The sequence below is a fragment of the Triturus cristatus genome, chromosome 3_2 (assembly GCF_964204655.1).
Source record: "Triturus cristatus chromosome 3_2, aTriCri1.1, whole genome shotgun sequence".
Lineage (NCBI taxonomy): Eukaryota > Metazoa > Chordata > Amphibia > Caudata > Salamandridae > Triturus > Triturus cristatus.
The window spans coordinates 437578104-437596385 of record NC_140584.1 but is presented as its reverse complement, the minus strand read 5'-3'; the positions used below and the strand labels follow the sequence as shown (position 1 = coordinate 437596385).

At 42.5% G+C, this 18282-nt stretch overlaps 1 protein-coding gene across 1 annotated transcript in view; it reads right to left on the bottom strand.

Moving 5' to 3' along the window:
* The window catches only part of CSMD2 (CUB and Sushi multiple domains 2), a 1634099-nt gene that overhangs the window by 673320 nt on the left and 942497 nt on the right, over positions 1-18282 (bottom strand). The window contains exon 6 of the mRNA XM_085648024.1: positions 10317-10429. Within this exon, the coding sequence (XP_085504150.1) occupies positions 10317-10429 (113 nt within the window). The remainder of the gene's footprint in view (positions 1-10316; positions 10430-18282) is intronic.

The window sequence follows — 18282 nt, the reverse complement described above, 5'->3', positions numbered from 1 at the left end:
CTCAGCGGGGGGAGAAAGGCGTAAGAAAAGGGCTCAAGCTTGGCCGGGCCGGAGGAGCTACGGGAGGAAGCGTCCGCTCACCCCGCCATCTTGGCCACGCCCCTTGAGGTTTATTTTTAAGTCTCAAGAACCCATTAGTGGTCACACAGGACTGTGAACCACAGGTGGCTTTTAAGTGCCATGCACCTGCATATATGATTGCAGTAGTCCATGAAATGACTGAAATAAGGATACATTTGTAAGCACAAAAATAATACTCGAAATGAAAACAGCTTGTGGCGCTATTAGTCGATTTCTTAGAAATGCATCAGATTATTTCTCAAAAAGCTGTTCTGTTTATGTGTTGTCCACAATTTCGTGGCACTGAAAGTCGTGTTTAAACCGAACTCTTTTCAGGGGAGACAGCAGGGGAAGTGTCAGTGATTTGTGACGCTGAGTGTCTTGCTTTGGATGGATGTGTTTTCTGTGGATGACTTTTCTCTATGATTTACTTTTCATTTCTTTAGAGCAAAATGGCCCCATTTCTTAGCGCCGGTCCTCACATGGTCATTACGCTGTCATCCCTCAGACCCGACAGCCGCACGTTGTTAGAATGCAGCAGGTTGGAAGAAAAGGAGAAGCAAGTGATAACCTTTTAAATTACACCATCTATTACTAAACGTGCACTGTCTGAAGGAATCTGAGCCAAGAAATATCCTCAGGAGTGTGCTTCATCTGTCAGACCTGGAGGCCACAGGATACGAGGAGAGCTCGGAGAAGCTTAAGTCCTCAGATCTACACACAGTCGTACAACATGCTGATTTGTGGTTGCATAAATTAACACACTATTAAAATGTGCCTTTTAAATCTAGCTTGAGTATGAGAGCTGCCTGCTTCTCCACAATACTCGTTTACTTATTTTGTTCAAGGGTTTTCCATTAGAAGGAAAAACAACACATATTGTAATATACATCCTGCAATACGTAGAAAGCTACTGACATAAATGCATCACCATGAGTGTTACCAGCCCCATCCTTTCCTCTTTATGTACGAACAGTGCCAAATGCTGCTACAGAAAATGAACATAAATCCTAGCACGTCCACCATATACAATAGACCATCGCTGCAATCCATGTCACAGCTCCGTTCTCACCAATCAAGTCCCTAACAAAAATAGTCGCATTACCTTCCACCTTGGAGGGCATGTAGCCATCAAGGCGTCCCAAGTGTAACTAGTTTGTCAGTGGTTTCGACCTCTCTTAAACTGTGGATGCTTTTCCTAATCATTGCTGGAGAAACATCCAATCCATTGCCAACCTATTCCACAATCGCGGGTACCAGTGAGCCAGCGAGTGTGGCTCCAATTTTTCCAAGCAAACGCTCTAGCTAGTTTCGCAGGTTCCATACATTATTCGCGAGAGGCCAGTAGGATCTCGATATTTACTTTAAACTGGGTTGTTTCAAACCTAATGCAATGACCTCATGATGTGAGGGAGCTGGATAGTCCAAGATGTCTTTCAAGGCTTTTGTTATTCCAGCCCAGAATATAGAAATTCAGCGACAGCCCAACCGGATATGTAGTATGTCCTCCATCTTACTCACTTCTCCCAGCATTCCAACTGCTAGAAAGATGCATGCGGTATAATTGTGAAGGGGTGTACTGCCAATTACATGAAACTTTTTAGTGTACCTCTCCTTTCTGTTCACAGAATGATCTCCAATGTAGATCTTGTGTCTCAATCTACCTATTGAAGATCCTTTCCCATTGGCCGATATGCACCTACGGGGGGCGGGGGGGGTTGCCATTGAATACAACAGAGCACAGATCCTAATGATAAGGCCCTTCGATACTACCAGTTTTGGTATCAGGTATTCAAATGGTGGCTTATCCCTAGTAGCTGCACCTTTCATATGGATAACACAATGGCTCAATAAAGAATAGTGCAGACTGCACTGTGCAGAAAGGACATTATGGAATCTCATTGAAACCGGCCTCTGGCCATTTTACACTTCCTTTGCTGATTCATTGGAGGGAAAGAAGGACTCACCCGTAGACAGTCTAAATTTAATATTGACGAGATTGAACACTTATATGCCAATGAATACCTTTGTTATTTGAAAATATGTGCACTTCACGGTGTGATCAATGAAGCACTGAACGCCAATACCTTTATGTTGAGTTAATTATTTTTTCTGTTTTTTTTCCATAAACGTACTTATTGTTTCTTATGGCAATGTCTTTCATTTTTTTTTAAATATTTGAAGTATTCTTTTGATCTTACTATTCTGAATCATTAAGTGCTCGTTCAACTATATCACTTGTAGTGTTATTTATTTATATATGCGGGTCAAGCTCAAATGTGGTCATATGAGCAGCACCTGCTAGGCTTATACATTTATTAAGGGGTTTAAAATATTCTGTAGGGTTATATTCAGGGCCTTTGTAAAGTGTGATAATATTAGTTCATTATTTTGTCATTTTTACACCTGGTAACAGTGTCTGAGTAAAGTGTTCACCTTAATTAGTACCAATTTATCACTCAAATACAGCAATAGGCCATTGCAAAATGACCAGTCAACCTTCGTGAAAAGCCTTCCGGTGAGCAGGAACACGAGTCGCCAAATTTTGTGTAACATTTGATCCATTTGAGATAGAAACCCATTTTTTTAATTAAATTCTTCAGATTTTGCAGCTGATGATGAATTATGTGGCAAATGCTAAATTATGTGAAAATCGCGGCCACCGCAGAATTGCATAATTCCAATGTACCTGGTTATAGTTGACATTACTAAGATTCAAATTTTATGGTGGCAGAAAAGTCTTAAAACCCATTCATCCAGTCTCTGTAGTCTGTATTAGAAGTGTGGTGGCTACTGGTGGGCTACGGTAATCTGGTCTCTGTTATTTATACAATTAAACCTGATCCCTCGAGTTCCTACTCATACTTGCATGAAGCCCATCAAGACACAGAACTTGTGGTATGACCATTCTGCTACAACATGCTAATGCACTGCTGTGCAGTGGATATAGAAATGTTTTAGAGCTAGAACCTCTCTTGCACCTAGTCGTGTGTAGTAATCACCTCGGTAGACCGGCATAGGAGTTTTTCCAAATACATTTCTATATCAGCATCTCTGTTGTTCCAAGGATCTATTTGCAAACAGGATTGACAGAGCCTAGACAAAGTACAGTGCACTTGTTAGGACATTCATCAAAATCACATGTATCCTTTCTGTCCAGGAGAGGAACGAGGTTGGCCAGTAGTTAAATTCTAACACAAAAGTATTTGATATTGGTCCACGCCTAGTGAGAAGGCAAAGGTTTTGAGTTTTTTCCCATGTTCATTTTATACACCACCACTGCTTCAGAATTTTAAAGGAATAACTTGACTGCTGGTAGGAAGGAGTCAAGGTCTCATAAGGTCAGAAGAACGTTGTAGGCATGGAAAGCTTACCTTATAATTGTTCAGAGCAAATATTATGCCCTTTATAGCCACAGTGTGATGGGTGGGGCACACCAATGAGTCAACGGTCAAGATGGACACCAACAGCGAAAGTGGTCATCCCTGGCAGGTTGTGTCTTTGTAGACGTAAAGTATAGAAAGAATGTCCATGCAGCGATATCCACACTCAGGGGTGTGCGGAATTTGTGTAATTTGCTTTCACGTAATTACATGTAACGTCTTCAGAAATACACAAAATTATGCATAATTATGTTAAATGCAAAAGTGTCATTTCCTAGTATATTTTACCATGAAATTTGATCTCTTGTCAACAACTGCTCATGTTCTGCTGTTTCCATGCATTTGCAATACATTTTTTCTGTGAATGGGGCATTTGCGGTAAACTTGTAATGCAAATGCCCCGTGATTAAGAGAAGTAGCATACTGACGTCATTTCTAATAAACAAGCAAAACGCAAAATTACCGAAATTACACAAACTATGCCAGCAATATGTACATTTCGCCCAGATCTATTCTCACTGCACGAAGGCAATAGTTTGCCATTGCCTTAGCCATGAGTCAAGGAGCGCATACAGTCTGCGGAAGGTAGGACAGAGAGAAATTTAATTTACACCGCCACACTCTCATGTAATAGGTTCAGCATTTCGTGTTACTGTTACAAAAAATGCCTGACATTATGCCATTGCACCACATTGTATAGTTGAGACTTTAGGTAAAAATTCTAGTTTGGGATCATGAGTAAAATGCAAATGAACTAAACACAAGGGGATATTGTATGAGATTTGTGAGGTTTCTTTAGCGTGAAATGCATCCTCTCACCAAAAGTAGTTGTGAGCTAAAAAATAGTAGAAGCCTGTATTTTAGTTAATTACACATACTTTTGCATAATTATTTGAACATTGTGCTTAATGTCTTCAAGGCCCAGCTAGAGGACCTCTGACAGAATCTTCCAGACTACTTGGTCGAAGGTCTTTTTTTCATCTAAGGACAGCAATAAACCAGTGTTTTTCTTTTTTAACTTAAATTCTCTGCCAAGTGGATCCTGGGCTTGAAATAAGGAATATACTTCTTAATTGGCCTCTAACAGCTCTTAATTTATCAAGTAAGGTCAGGGAGGGTTGAGTCTAATATTCCGCTTCCACACTCTTTAATTCCATTTACAATTTCTATGATTCTAACATTATCAGTTTATGAAGTGGTTCCATCAGGACAATACGCTTTCCCCTAACTACTGCTTTAATAGCATCCCACACTCATCTCGTGGTCACTATTCCTTTTTTAATCAAAGCAAAGTATATTTGTCAATCTGGTTCCTTCAATGCACCTGAAATACCAGATCCCTCAGTATGATCGGGGTTTCTACCAAGACGATGTGTATCGTCCTCCAGCCATATTTAAACATAGCTGCAAAGAGATCGATATTGTTCCAGTGTCGACCCTATCCACTGAGGACATCAGTACATTGCTCACTAATATATAGTCAATGCATGACTGCGATCCGATGATGTTCAAAAATATGTATATTACCTGCTGACACTGTGTGGTTCCCAACAAGTGTCTGTGAAACCCACCTCTATCAGTGCGCTCTTGAGCTGCTTAGAAAAAGCACAATCCTCACCTCCCTTGGACTTATCATGTGTCTCATTCCACAGTAGATAAAACTGTCCTGTGAGTATTATTCCTCCAACAGCTACATCTGCTAAAGATACTAGAAAGTACTGTAAAAAGGTATCCTGTGCAATGCTTGGGGTATATATTGTCCCCAGCGTGAGTAACTTCTAAGCTAGGCAGAACCATAAAACCCCAGAGCTTCCTTCCTTATCAGCCTTGCTATTGACCAATGAGCATGAGAGGTCTTTATGTGAAAATAGAGCCACTCCATTACATCTAGAGTATGCAGAAGAGTAAGATGCCACAGGAAAGCTTTACGTTCAATTGGCCCCTGACTTGGCTTTTCCAAGTGTATTTCCTGTATATTGAAATTATGTATGGTTGTGTTATCAGTGGTTACTGCTAGATTGCTTCACAATTATGTGGGGCACTAAGCCCTTTAGCATTCAGGTAGATGACTGGTACTATATAGCATCTTTATGCCCTCTCCTTTCTCTGCCAACCCAGAAATGGAACTCTCCCGACATCTTCTTCTCATCTGCAGTGCCGTTATCAATGCGAAGTCCGACCCAACAATATGAAACCAACTACGAAGTGGGGGGGAGCTAATCTGCCTCATCTTGAGAATCAAACTTCGGGTCCAAATTACCAGTGTCTCATTCAAGACAGTATCTCGCACTCATGGAAATGCCCCAGAATATCCCTGCTCCCAAAAACACAAAGTGCAGCCTTGTCACCTATAGAGCACGGCAACTGAAAGTGCGAGACCCAGGGGTAAAGAAGGCAGCACTCCCTCACTCTCAGCCTCCAAACTTTGATTCATATAATCTCAGTTCTACCCCCATATTTGCTTGTGCCAAAGTCATATATCTATTATTAGCGTCCCACCTCCATCACTTATCTCAAAAGACTAGCCGTCAACCCTCAGCTCAGAAAGGCTCCGTCAACACCTATTCACATTGAAGGTTTCTTTAGATGGGGGCCTTCATTCACATCCGTTTATCATCTAAATTGCTTTTCTTTTGCCTTCTAGCAAAATGCAGCACACATAGAAGTAGCAAATCATCATTTATTGAATGACAATTATTAAATGATTGTTTATGTGCAGGAAGGAACACCTTCCTGCACATAAACAATCATTAATGGCTTTTTTTCCTGCAGCACACATAGGAAAAGCAAAAACAAGGAGAAATAAAAGTATTTCTCTTCGTATCACCATTCAAGCAACTGCTCTCGCGTTTTTGACACTGCATCAGGTTTACAGATCCGTGTAAATCTGGGACAGCATCGAAAAGCAATGGGAGATGTGGTGGATTGTCCACAGCAACAGCCATTGCACACCCTTTTCACACAGATACCTGCGTTTAAGGGTACTATATTTACAAAGTGGTGTTAAGCTGCATAAAGCGGCTTAACTCTACTTTGTAAATATGGAGCAGGGCATTGCGCCACAGGAACATCGTTAAAAGTGATGGTCCTGTGGCACAATGCCCTTGTAAATATGCCCCTAGGTCTCTTCTTTAAAGTGCATGACCTGGCCTCCTTTATTTCTGTGATCTCTGTGTCTGCCAGCCCCAGTTTCACCCCCAGAACTGCATCCTCACAGCACCAGAGACAGATCATTCACTGATGGACTCCTTCTCTACCACACAATAATGCATCCACCCTCAGGGTCGACTAGGACCAAACAACAAAGGAAGGCCGGGTATCTACATGGACCCCATATCGCTGACTCAAATATAATAATCCCTATATAGGGATGAATGATATTTGAATTATGATCTCAAAAAAAGGTGAACACGTATATTTATGCAGTTCCTCTGCTACAGGAGTCGGTAGGGTATATTAATAAAATAGTTCTTTGGATAAGATCAGGAGGCGTTTGGCGAGGTCTGTCTGGTTTGGTGGTTGAAGTTGCTGCAAATGGCAGTTATTTTGTTTGTGAACAATTGACAGATAATGTTGCAGAGGTCGTGCGAGGGGGTAATTGAGTTGGAGGCTCCCGATGGTGAGGTGAAATCTTTCACCATGGGAAAATGTATTTGCTTCTGTTGGTGCTGGCATCGATTTGGTCTGCAAGACATGCGCGTTTGGTTGTCCAGATCATTTGGTGGTTGCATTTTAGTGGGAATTGGAATGTGCTTCTGTCTGCATTGTCCTGGCTCTTTCTTTTGTGCTCCAGTTATTTGCAGTGACATTTCATCAGCCTAAGTAGATGCTAACATGCCTGTAGTCTGGATCTTGTTGTATTGCTGTGTTTGAGGGAGGCCAGGCAGTCAGCTCAGGAGGTGATACAATAGTTGACACTTTTTATGGCTTTGGGGGGGCTGTACCTGTGCTCGGGTTTGTAAGTGTTGAGAGTGCATGTTAGTCCTGGTCAGTAATGCTGTTTCAGTTTCGGTGGGCTTCTCTGGCAGTGGTGTGTGTGCGTTGGGACGGGACGGGGATGCGGAACTTAACAGGAGCGTGGTCTGACCAGATGACTGATGTGGGCTCATCAAATTAGATGTAGCTAAAGTTGGTGAAAATAGGGTCCAGATGGTGTCTGGCAATGTACGTAGGTCCCTTCACTCGTTGGGTGAGGCCCAGACTTCCAAAGTCTTTAATGAGTGCTCTTGAATTGGGGTTGGTGTGGTCCTCCAGGTGGAAGTTCAAATCTGGTGGGATGTAATTTCTAGCATTGAGGGGGATTCGTGCAATGAAATCCATGATGATGTCGGTGAAATTGGTGCATGGTCCTGGGGTCTGTAGATGAAAGTGTACTTAGGGTGAAGTTTGCTGTGACATGGAGCTTGTGGATCAGGTGTTTCATGTATGAAGATGTTGTGTCTGTGGAAGTGGTGTAGCTGATGGTGTTCTTGTGGTTGATGGTGATTTCACCTCCTAGCTTGTGAACTCTGCCTTCCCTGGCAATCTTGTAGCTGGGGTTGATGGCTGTGGCGATTTCAGGTGTCAATGCAGGGTTCAGCCATAAATCATCAAAAATGTGACATACAGGAATTCTAATTATTGGTGATGCAAGATATGGCAGACCCCCCACCTTTAATGCACTGCACTGATATAGGGAATCAATGATGGACAAACTGAAGATTTTAATAACAGTGTTCTCAGTTTGTGGGTACTTATAATGTGTCATTTTATTATTAGTTTACTATTTCTTAATTTATTCACTGTAGCAATTATATTTGGCTTACATATGATGCACAGTCACAAATTGAACTTTCTTAAGGCTTAACTGTTCTTTATATAGGAAACATCTCAAATTCACAGTTCCCGTTCGCGATTATTGGTTAGCTGAAATGGATCCGTCCTGTATAAGTTGTTAGAGTTCCTTGTTCTCTACATGTACATTCTAGTCCGTCTCCCTCCAATGCAATACTTGCCTTCACAGTCTCATACTGAAATCTTATGCCACACCTGGCAACATCGCTTTAACCACTTTTATTCAACGGCACTCACTGTGTCGAGTGTTGAGCTTTACTCGCATGGGGCCAGTCCCTAGCAAAGTTCTGGTACGTGCATGTGAAGGAAAATTTAACTTTCATTTGGATCACTGTGTGATGCTCATGCAGGGCAACGCTACTTCCTGATTGGTCCAAAATGTAAAATGTAAATAATGTATCTATCCTTGCTTTAAAAATCAGTATATAATACAATTACCTGTTTGCTAAGAGCATAATATACTGGGATCAAATTAATTCTTAAAATGTGAGATAGCTGTTCAGCTTCCACATCCGCATCACTCATGTCTATCTATCTCTTTAGGATCAGGTCAAATCTAATCATCCCTTAATAACATCTTAATGCTCACCGGAAAAACAGCCAGAGTGATGAGACTCCTGCTGCTGATAAACTTACGCGCCGTCCAATTGCAAATCTTGTTAAGTCTGTTCCGGTATCTTAAGCTGCGGATGTGAGTGTTCTCGTTACCCCCCCCCCCCCCCCCCCCCTCCTGTATCTTTGCAGTCTGTCTTGACTGGATTTCAGCTGGTAAATTTATTTTAAAAGTCATTTATTAACCCTTGCTTAACAAGGTTGCTACAGTCTGTTTTAGGGCTCCCAGAAATAAATCAGGCATTGCTTAGCACGTATGTGTGTGTGTGTGTGTGTGTGTGTGTGTGTGTGTGTGTGTGTGTGTGTGTGGATCCCTAGACTTGCTCTGGTTCGCATAGAAAAATATATTTTGGCAGCTCGTGTGCATGCACGAGGTCTAGCAAACACATCCGTGGATCATGATATTTTTGGGGGATGAAGCGACATAACTTGGAGTTCTCAAGAGAATGGCTTGACCTGTTTGACTTGTCAGTCTGAATTAGAGCTCTCAGAAGAAGAAGACTTGGGTGGAACCCAAATAGAAATCATGTAAGCTTCACAGATTCAAAGAAAGAGGCTCTTTGGAGGTAACAAAGTATCTCCTGCAAGAGAGAGGGCAAAAGTGAGGAGAATATTTGGTCTGCAATTCAAAATGGCCAGAATCGTAGAAAACTTTGATATGGTCAACAACAATGGTTTAAAAGCGTGGCAAGTTCCAAATGTCGCTGTTGCAAGCACTAATTCGAGATACCTAATAAATTGAGGGACGCTGAATTTGAATTGGTGTGACGGATATTTGGGGATTTAAGACTCCTCATTTCAGGAAATTTCATAATGTTCAGCTATTTTACTTAATAACTAAACTAAAGTTTCCCTTTGCTTGTGAATTATGGGTCAAGTCTTCTACATAAGCATCCATGCGTAGACAAATTCCAGAGCTGCATAAAAGTAATAATTGAAAAATTATGATCTACGCAAAGTACCCTTAGTTTTTCGATTGTATCTGCTACCGAGGCCCTGCCGCCTTTGACTGTTTCTTTCTTCAAGGGACATTGGAATATTCATTTTTTGGTTCCTTGATACTGATGCCTGCTACATGTTTGACATCTTAATAAACTTGATTTGGAGCTTAAGTCTTGTTTTCAGACTGGATTGTGTTTGTATAGTTGCTCCACATATATTACATGCTTTTTTTATCAGAACCAGGACTTACTCATTGAGCCAAACTACCATAAATGACACAAGGCTTCATCACAGAAACAATCTCACATTTGTATGTTAAATAATTGTGCGGGCCTTGCAGCAACTCAGTCTTGGTTCCTATTAAACTGTGACCTTCCTCCTCTTAGAGCAGCACTTCAATTCCCTTGGCAGACACACCATGAGGCATACAAAGCAGAACCCTAATATACAGACATTTGTATTTCTGAATATGTGCTTAATACATACCTTGGTACTGGGCGCTGAATCCTTTCTGCCGGTGATTGCTGTCAGAAGTGAAATGTAGGCGAAGCCAATTTTTGCTGCTGATTACCGGGGCAGGCAAATTGATTCCTGTAAACCTGAAAGAAATAAGTGAGAAATAGTTTTAAAGGACAGTAGCTGTGAATTTAGGGGAAATGATTTACATCTTGCTAGATTTTGAGCAAATATTATTGTGGGAGATAAAAAAGACCCTGAGCCTGCCTGCCTTTTTGCTGGATAGGAAAGAGGGGTGAAGTGGAAAAGCTATGGTCAGTGATGTGCAAACCCACCGTCTACCTCGGTGCAAATTCAGATTTCCACATCTAAATTAGTTAGGCACCTTATGACACCAATAACCATATCTGGGATGTATGGAGCCATATTACCCTTCGATATGTGGAGAAAGAAATGTGTACTAAAAAACACGAAATTACCAACAACACGCAGAGTGAAGACACTTATAGAATGAGGACAACTAAAGAATAAATTACAAGAGCCAAGGACCAAATGGAGAGTACACCCTGGGGAAAAAACTACAGTATTCATCATGGTTATATCATATCACTGATGTCAGCTTCCTATAAAGTAATCACAAACATGGTGTGTGTGTGTCTGTGTGTGTGTGTGTCTGTGTGTGTGTGTGTGAATTTATATATATATGTGTGAATATATATATATATATACATATACAGCTACAGAGATGTAAGCATTATGAGGAGCCAGACACGCGTGAATAATGATACACCGCCAGGTGTAAAATGTGTGGTCACATTTATCATGCACATTATAAAAGAACAAAACACATGCTTAAACATCAGTGGTAAATTAAACACATTTTTCACAAGGACAATACTCAGCGCTACTGGAAATATGTGACTCTGGGGCTTTTTCTGCATAATTATGGATTTGACGCATTTACCTTATAATCTATCATCTGCTGCATAAACTGCAGATTTTAATTTAAAAAAAATTCTAGCTGAAACAGATCAGAACTTACTAAAAAAAAAAGGGCGAAATGGTTTGCACGCAGTAGAAGGTCTTCGCAAAGGTCAACTGGTCATTTGTCAGTTACATATTACTGCATTTGGTTGTTAAACTGGTACTAATTAGGAAAAATCTTGGTCTAAACAGTATTACTGTGTGTAAAAATGTCAAAATAATGCAGTAATTCTATAAAACAAAAGTGTGCATTATGGCGCGCAGTTTGTCTTTTGTTGCCGCATAATTTAGTTAACCCTACCGCATAATTTGGTGCTCACCTGATGCATAATTCCAGTGGCCCTGACAATACAATACCATGAGAGCACCACAAAAATGGGAAATCAGCAGCTTAGAACAGGGCTCCTTGAATAGCCCCGGCCTAGCCTAACTCTGAGGTTTAGGCAATGGGTCCCCCAGGGGTAAGGGCCAGCAGGGAAAGAGCAAGGTATGACAGAGAGTGCCCTGGAGGCGCCAACAGAGTTTGTGTCTGTTGGTTATGCAGAGGGGCAGATAATATTAGAGATGGAGCTGCACCTTCTGTAATATGGATCAAGCAAGTGCACATTTTACATGTGTGTGCTCCCATGTGGGAATTCCCTCAGTATGTGGTAAATGAGAATTATGCGACCAACTGAGTGCTTTGATTGTTGCATGATAGACAATGGTTCCCTGCCAGCGTGCTAAATGAAAGCAGCCAGCTTGCCCACACGCATTTAAAGAAGTATTTGTAGATAAGAGCACTGGAAAGCAGGGAGGCAAGAGAGGCAGGTAAGTGACAGGCATAAGTAGCCTTACCCCTGCCCATCTGCCTTCCTCAATCTTGCCCCGTGCCCCACTACTGCCGGGCGCTCCTTTTTCACAAATGAAATTATCTATTTCCCCCCTGCTGAACAACATCCTAATAAGATATTGAAAAGTCATTTGTCACTGCGTGTAAGAAAGAACACAAAAAATAATCTTTAACTTATTTTGAATATATTACAACAAATATATTTTGTCTCACAAAGATTTTTAACACGCTGTTCCTAAACCTATTTTCATCCTTGACCTTTCTGCAGAGGGAACAGAACCAGTGGCCACATATGTTCCAATTGTGATTGCCATTTTATGTTCAAGTGTCTGAAGGAGGGACACAGCTGTTGGAAGACCGAGAGCACAAAGGAAGAAGAAATAATGTCTTTATATGTGAGGAGCGGGACAGAGAAGTCATGTATAACATAGTTTCCCCCATGTATCTTCATGCACCCTCACCCCCAGGATTATTCACAGGTCTCTAGATTTAGAATCCTGGAGCCGGGCAGGACAGAGATATGTTTAAGATGGGCAGTGCAGCTGGAACGCCTCAGGACAGTCAAAAAAGTAAGTACATAGGCATGTGTTTGGAATGGACAGTGCAGCAGGCACTAGTCCTGAGCATGAAAATCAGCTCCACTCGCGGAGTTTTTTCCCACTGCGCACTCCATGTAGGGAGCGGAGTTCTGAAAAACTTTGTGCCGCAGAACAGAGTTTTTTCCGGAGCAAACTTTTCCCCTTGCGTATGCTCATCAACATTAAGTTGGCAAGCACGAGCGAGGAAAATCTTACTCCAGACCACCTCCCGATGAGATTTCTCAACGCCGGCAGTCACGGATTGCCGCAACTGCTCAAGTTAAGAAACCTTCCGTTCGAGTTGATGAAGCTGCTGCTCGAGTAGAACATCTACTCGAACGGCAGAAAGAAGCAGTACCCCCTTGCGCTGTACAGGGGGCAGTACGCGCTGATTTTCCAGCAGGGGACAAACACCTGGGGCTAAAATTCAGTGTGAACAGTGTGACCTAACATGCTCCCCCACATGCGGAACACCACCTAGCGCGGCAGAGTTTTTTTGGTCACTTCGAACTCCGTGAACTCTACCCAGGCCTAGCAGGCACAGAGATGGTGGCTTAGAAATCTACAGTGGAGCTAGTGAACGCTTGCCCGTATGCAGCACAAGCACAGAGAGGGAGTTCTTGAGATGGACAGTTGAGCTAACGCGCATTGACCCGCAGAGAGCTGGCAAATAAAGCTACACTTTATCTTAGGTGGACATACAACAAGCAAGCGGCGAACACCCATTACAAAGCTGACATTACTACGCATGCCTTTACATTGCATGCGTTACAATGCAGGCGACGTTATGACGCGTACACCTTGCGATGTGTCCCTTTACATCACATGCGCTTTTAAAACGCATGCGTTTTTAAATCGCATGTGGTGTAATGGACGCGAGGCGGAGCACCGGGACAGAGGCGGACGAGCTCTGGGACGGACAAGCACCAGGACATAGGCGAGGAAGAGATGACGCGAGGAGAGAGAGGTAAGGGGGATTGTACTTAGAGTGTAGTTTAGGGCTTAGGGCTTAAGGTTTAGGGAAGTGTTAGGGGGTCGTAGTGTAGGGTAGGCTTAGGGCTTAGGGTTGAGGGTAGTGTCAGGGGGTCTTACTGTAGGGTGCTTTATTAGGGTTTAGGGTTTAGGGAAGTGTTAGGGGGTCGTACTGTAGGGTACTGTTTTAGGCTTCAGGGTTTAGGGTTTAGGGTCGGGTCAGGGGGTCCCCGTGTAAGGTAGTAATTAAAGGTTTTAGAATTTCGGGTTTAGGGAAGTGGGCCTAGGGGTAAAAATCGCAAAGTGAAAGCATGCGGGGTGTTTGTGTGCGTTGTAAATGTATTTTGTATGCATTTCAATGGAAATGTGACGTAATGGTTTGCGTTGTGGATACTTTCCATGTAAAAGAACGTGCGGTGTGAAAACTGCCATGTCATGGCATGCGATGTTAACGTTTGTGATGTAGCATCATACATCCCAAGCAAGCACCGTGAAAATGACAAAAAAGCACGAAGTTGGTATAGCTTCGCTACACAGTGAGTAGCTACTCCTCCTCGGGCACAGAGAAGGGTCAGATGTGGTAGGATTTCCTAAAACATTTAGCTGGCAGCCTACACGACTTTCTTTTAGCAGACTACTTGCGGAAGCCCGAGGAAGTATCCTATGACGAGGCTGCATGCACATATACTTAACAGGCACATGCGACAGGAAGCGGTTTCATGCACAACTGCAGCGCATTGCAGAGATATCACGCCCTGTAACTAAGGAACCCACAACGCACCAAAAGCCTGTATGATACAGAAACTAGCTATAAATTGTTTCAATATCCTGTGGCTCCAAGCCCTGGTATGCATTGCATGTATAAAATGTCCAGATTGGGAGAACAACGAAAGTTTACAAAAATCACGTTCCTTTCTTGAAGTGTGTTTCCCTGTCCCAGTCCACATTCCTGCTCTGTTGACCACACCTTGCACTCGCCAGCCAATTTAAAATGTACCCACCTTTTGGTCAGGCCTAATGACACAACAAATGTGGGTCAACTCACAAGAAAAGTTGTCAATTGTGATGTTGACAATCGCGCTGTAGCTAGCAAGAGCAACACCTAGGGATGGACTGGCCCGGAAATAGGGCTGCAGTCAATACCGGTTCTGGGGGAACGATTGTGTGCTGGTGTAATGTGCTAAGGCTGGGGTACACCAAGGATATAGTGGCCTAAAAGCAGCCACAGGGACAATTCTCCCTCACCCATCTGCAGCCACAAACCTCTGGCTGACAACAGCCTGCTCTGTTCAACCCAACATTCAGAGGAGGTCTGAAGACAAGAGTCGTGGCCTGCTGGAGGAAGAAAAAACACTTCCGGCGAGGTATTTAGCAAGTTTCAGAAACGATTACAAGCTTCCTGTGTGCTCTACAGACAGTTTTATTTACCAGTGGCATGTGTGGCGCTCAAAAGCAGCAGGCCCAGATGTGCACTCAGCTGCCATTTTCCACAACCCCACAGGCACTTGGACACCCCCTCCGGTGGAGCCGTACCCCTCGCCCCCACCAAACACTGCAAGTGAAGGAGCTGCATTCCCCGCCCTATGTCAGCTTCTGCAGGATTGGGCCTGGTGATACTGAGTGGAGGTCTGTCCATGGCAGATGCTTGAAACATATTTATTTACATACTGGGGCAATGTGGGAAGAGATCATGGCGATGGTGCTTTATATACCACAGTCTTGTGGGTACCTGGTATGATAACACTGCTTTAAATACCAGGGCAGGCAGGTATAAAGCTTACACATCAATATCTTCATTATAAATTAGAGCCACTGTGGAAAATGTGCACTTTACCTAACTCAATAATACAAATGGGAAGCTGCTTCTGTGCTCCTATGTGCCTTTCACAGTGAGCATTTCAATGACAAGGAAATGCACCGTGAAAATTGTATGGAAATGTGTGACTTGTGGATGTGAATGTGGATAATGCAATTGCAAAGTATAGTTTGCACTCTTGACATCACGACTGTGTCAGTGACGTCTAGTGTCTGAGCTCTGAGTCCCCACCAAAGACTAAAAAGAGTCCCACACCAGTACTTATGCCCTCAACACACCAGAACAATGAACCGCTCCCTAGCAGAATGAAATGTGATCCAAAGGAGGGGGAGTATGGTGCTTACATTTCTAATATTGGAACATGCGGTCCTGGGCAAATCAGTCTCACGAGCCTCGAAAGATAAATATTTGTAATGCAAAAAGGCAAAAACTAGCTACAGTGTGTTATCTTTTACTGTAAAAGTAGTAGTAATAAAAAAAAAGCTACAGAGCTATTGACTTAGATTTGAATTTAATATTCAAATTAACTACATTCAATTAAAAGTATTATTTTAAAGATGTATAAAATCCACCTAAAGATAATTTTTTATATTAATTTATCTTGTATTAAAAGTTACTACATTTCTGTGTAGAATTAATTTTAATAAATGTTTTTTTTAAATAACTTTACATTTATTTTTCATTTAAAAAGGGTAATTAAAATATTTTTGAAATGCAATAGTTATTTAGAATTTATATTTAAAATGTGAATATATTTTTGGAAAGTTTAAATACATTAATTTATTTTAACATTATTCCCTACCGGGTTCTATTTAAGCGCCTACCGCCATTATTTTCTATGGGAGGGTGTTGCAGTACCACTGGTTAGCCACATGTGGTGCTGGACTTGTTGCTGGTCTAATTTGGAGTACATTTACTACTTTCCTGGACTTTTTGGGCTGTCGTAACTTTAGAGGTGGAGTTTGTCTGCAAAAATGGTCTTTACTCTTTGATTGCTGGGTGCATGACACAACCTAAAATCTTACCGAGCCCTAATTTAAACACTTGTTACTCCTCCCTGGCCCTGCCTTAATCTCTCCTTACTCCTCCCTTACCCCACCTTTAGTAGTAAGCATTCCTCACTTTACAGCCACTCCCCTGTCCCTACACATTTGCTACTAAACGTATTCCTACTCGCGCTGAGATCTGCATAGTCTGAGCGGAGATCTCCGCACATAAAAGATGGGCGGAGGTGTTGATCTCCGCATGTAGGTTTGTGAATAACATTTTGTAGTAAATTAGCAATGCTTTAGTGGTACTACTGAACGTCCTTAAAAATGCAGTTTGTGAATAGGCCCCACGTGTTTCACTGTGCCTTCCGCACCACATCCTGGCACCCTGGTATCAGTAATTCAGGAGCATATTTACAAGTACCTATGGCCACAGGAACGTCACTTTTTATGAAGCTTGACGTCAGCAATATTTGCTTAACGCCACGCTTCGCCATTCCCTCGTGAAAATGCCCCTCAGTCTCATATGGAGACCCCACAACAATATGTTATATGTACAGAACCAGGTAAATATCAATACTCCGGTGAGATAATTACCAGGTACGGTAAATATCTCATTTTCTGAGTTTTCCTCTTAAAATTGATGAGATATTGAGGGAAAGTGTACGCTCCAACTAATCATGCATGTCTTGAAATTTGTCTTGCATTTTTCCACCAGTAAATTTTGACAGGTTTAGCAGGCCAAAATGTAACTGGTGAAAATTGCAGAATGGCAGGGTCAGTGCCGCACATCTTATCATTCCGATCTCGGTGGAAACAGGTATTTTGCACAGTATTGGGATTTAACGATCCCTTATAACCAGGGTTTATAAAACGGTATCCTACTACCAAGGTGCTGACTCACAATGCGAGGCGCGGTTTTATCCTGCAACCGGTCATACTTCAGAGCATTAATCATTAGCAGGCCTCTTCGGCTCCTGTCCATCAAGCACCTCTAGTTCCTTTCCAGCGCTGCCTTTATTCCTTCTACAGAGAAGGCCACCTGCTAGTGATTTAGGTCTACATTGCAGTCCCAGTTCCAGGATCATACAGTGGCCAGCCGCTAGATGTCACTGTTGAACAGGTCTTTAGCACCCCCAGTCTCACACATTACTGTGGGTGCTGTTGCAGATAGAGGTGGGCGAGCCAATAAATGAACGGGGAGAGCCGAGCCAGAGCCGACCCAAGGGTCTGGCTCGGATGTTAGAGCCCGGGCACCGGGGCACGAGCCGAGCCTTGTAATGTCTGCTCTTTAAATCTGGGACCGAACATACTGTAAAATATGATAACGTCTCCTCAACATTTAAAAAGGTGTTTCTTTACCATGTGGAAGCTTTGACATTAAAACGTCACATTACAGCACACTGCACTGAGAAGTACTTTGCTAAAAGCGAGATTTATTTAAACATGCAACTTTGATGAACTAACAGGCGAGACACTTTTCATGTAAACACCGTACAGACCCAGATTATTATTATTAGTTACATGCCTTATTTTAAGGATTTTTTTTTAGCTCTTTGGGCAGCTTTCGGCTGTTTTTATCCAGCGTGGATTCGACCGGAAGGAATTGGAGTACTTTACATACATCCCAGCTACATTACACAAATAAAGTTAAGTCACCATTCATTCTTAATAGAGATGGGGAAATAAAGTGATTTACCCAGAATCACGAACTGATGCGGAGACTCTGACCAAGCTCCCCAGGTCCAAAGTCGACAGCTCTGGCCCTAAGTAAGGCCACATCCAGGGTCGGGATCGGGGGTTGGGGGGTGGGGACGGAGGAGCT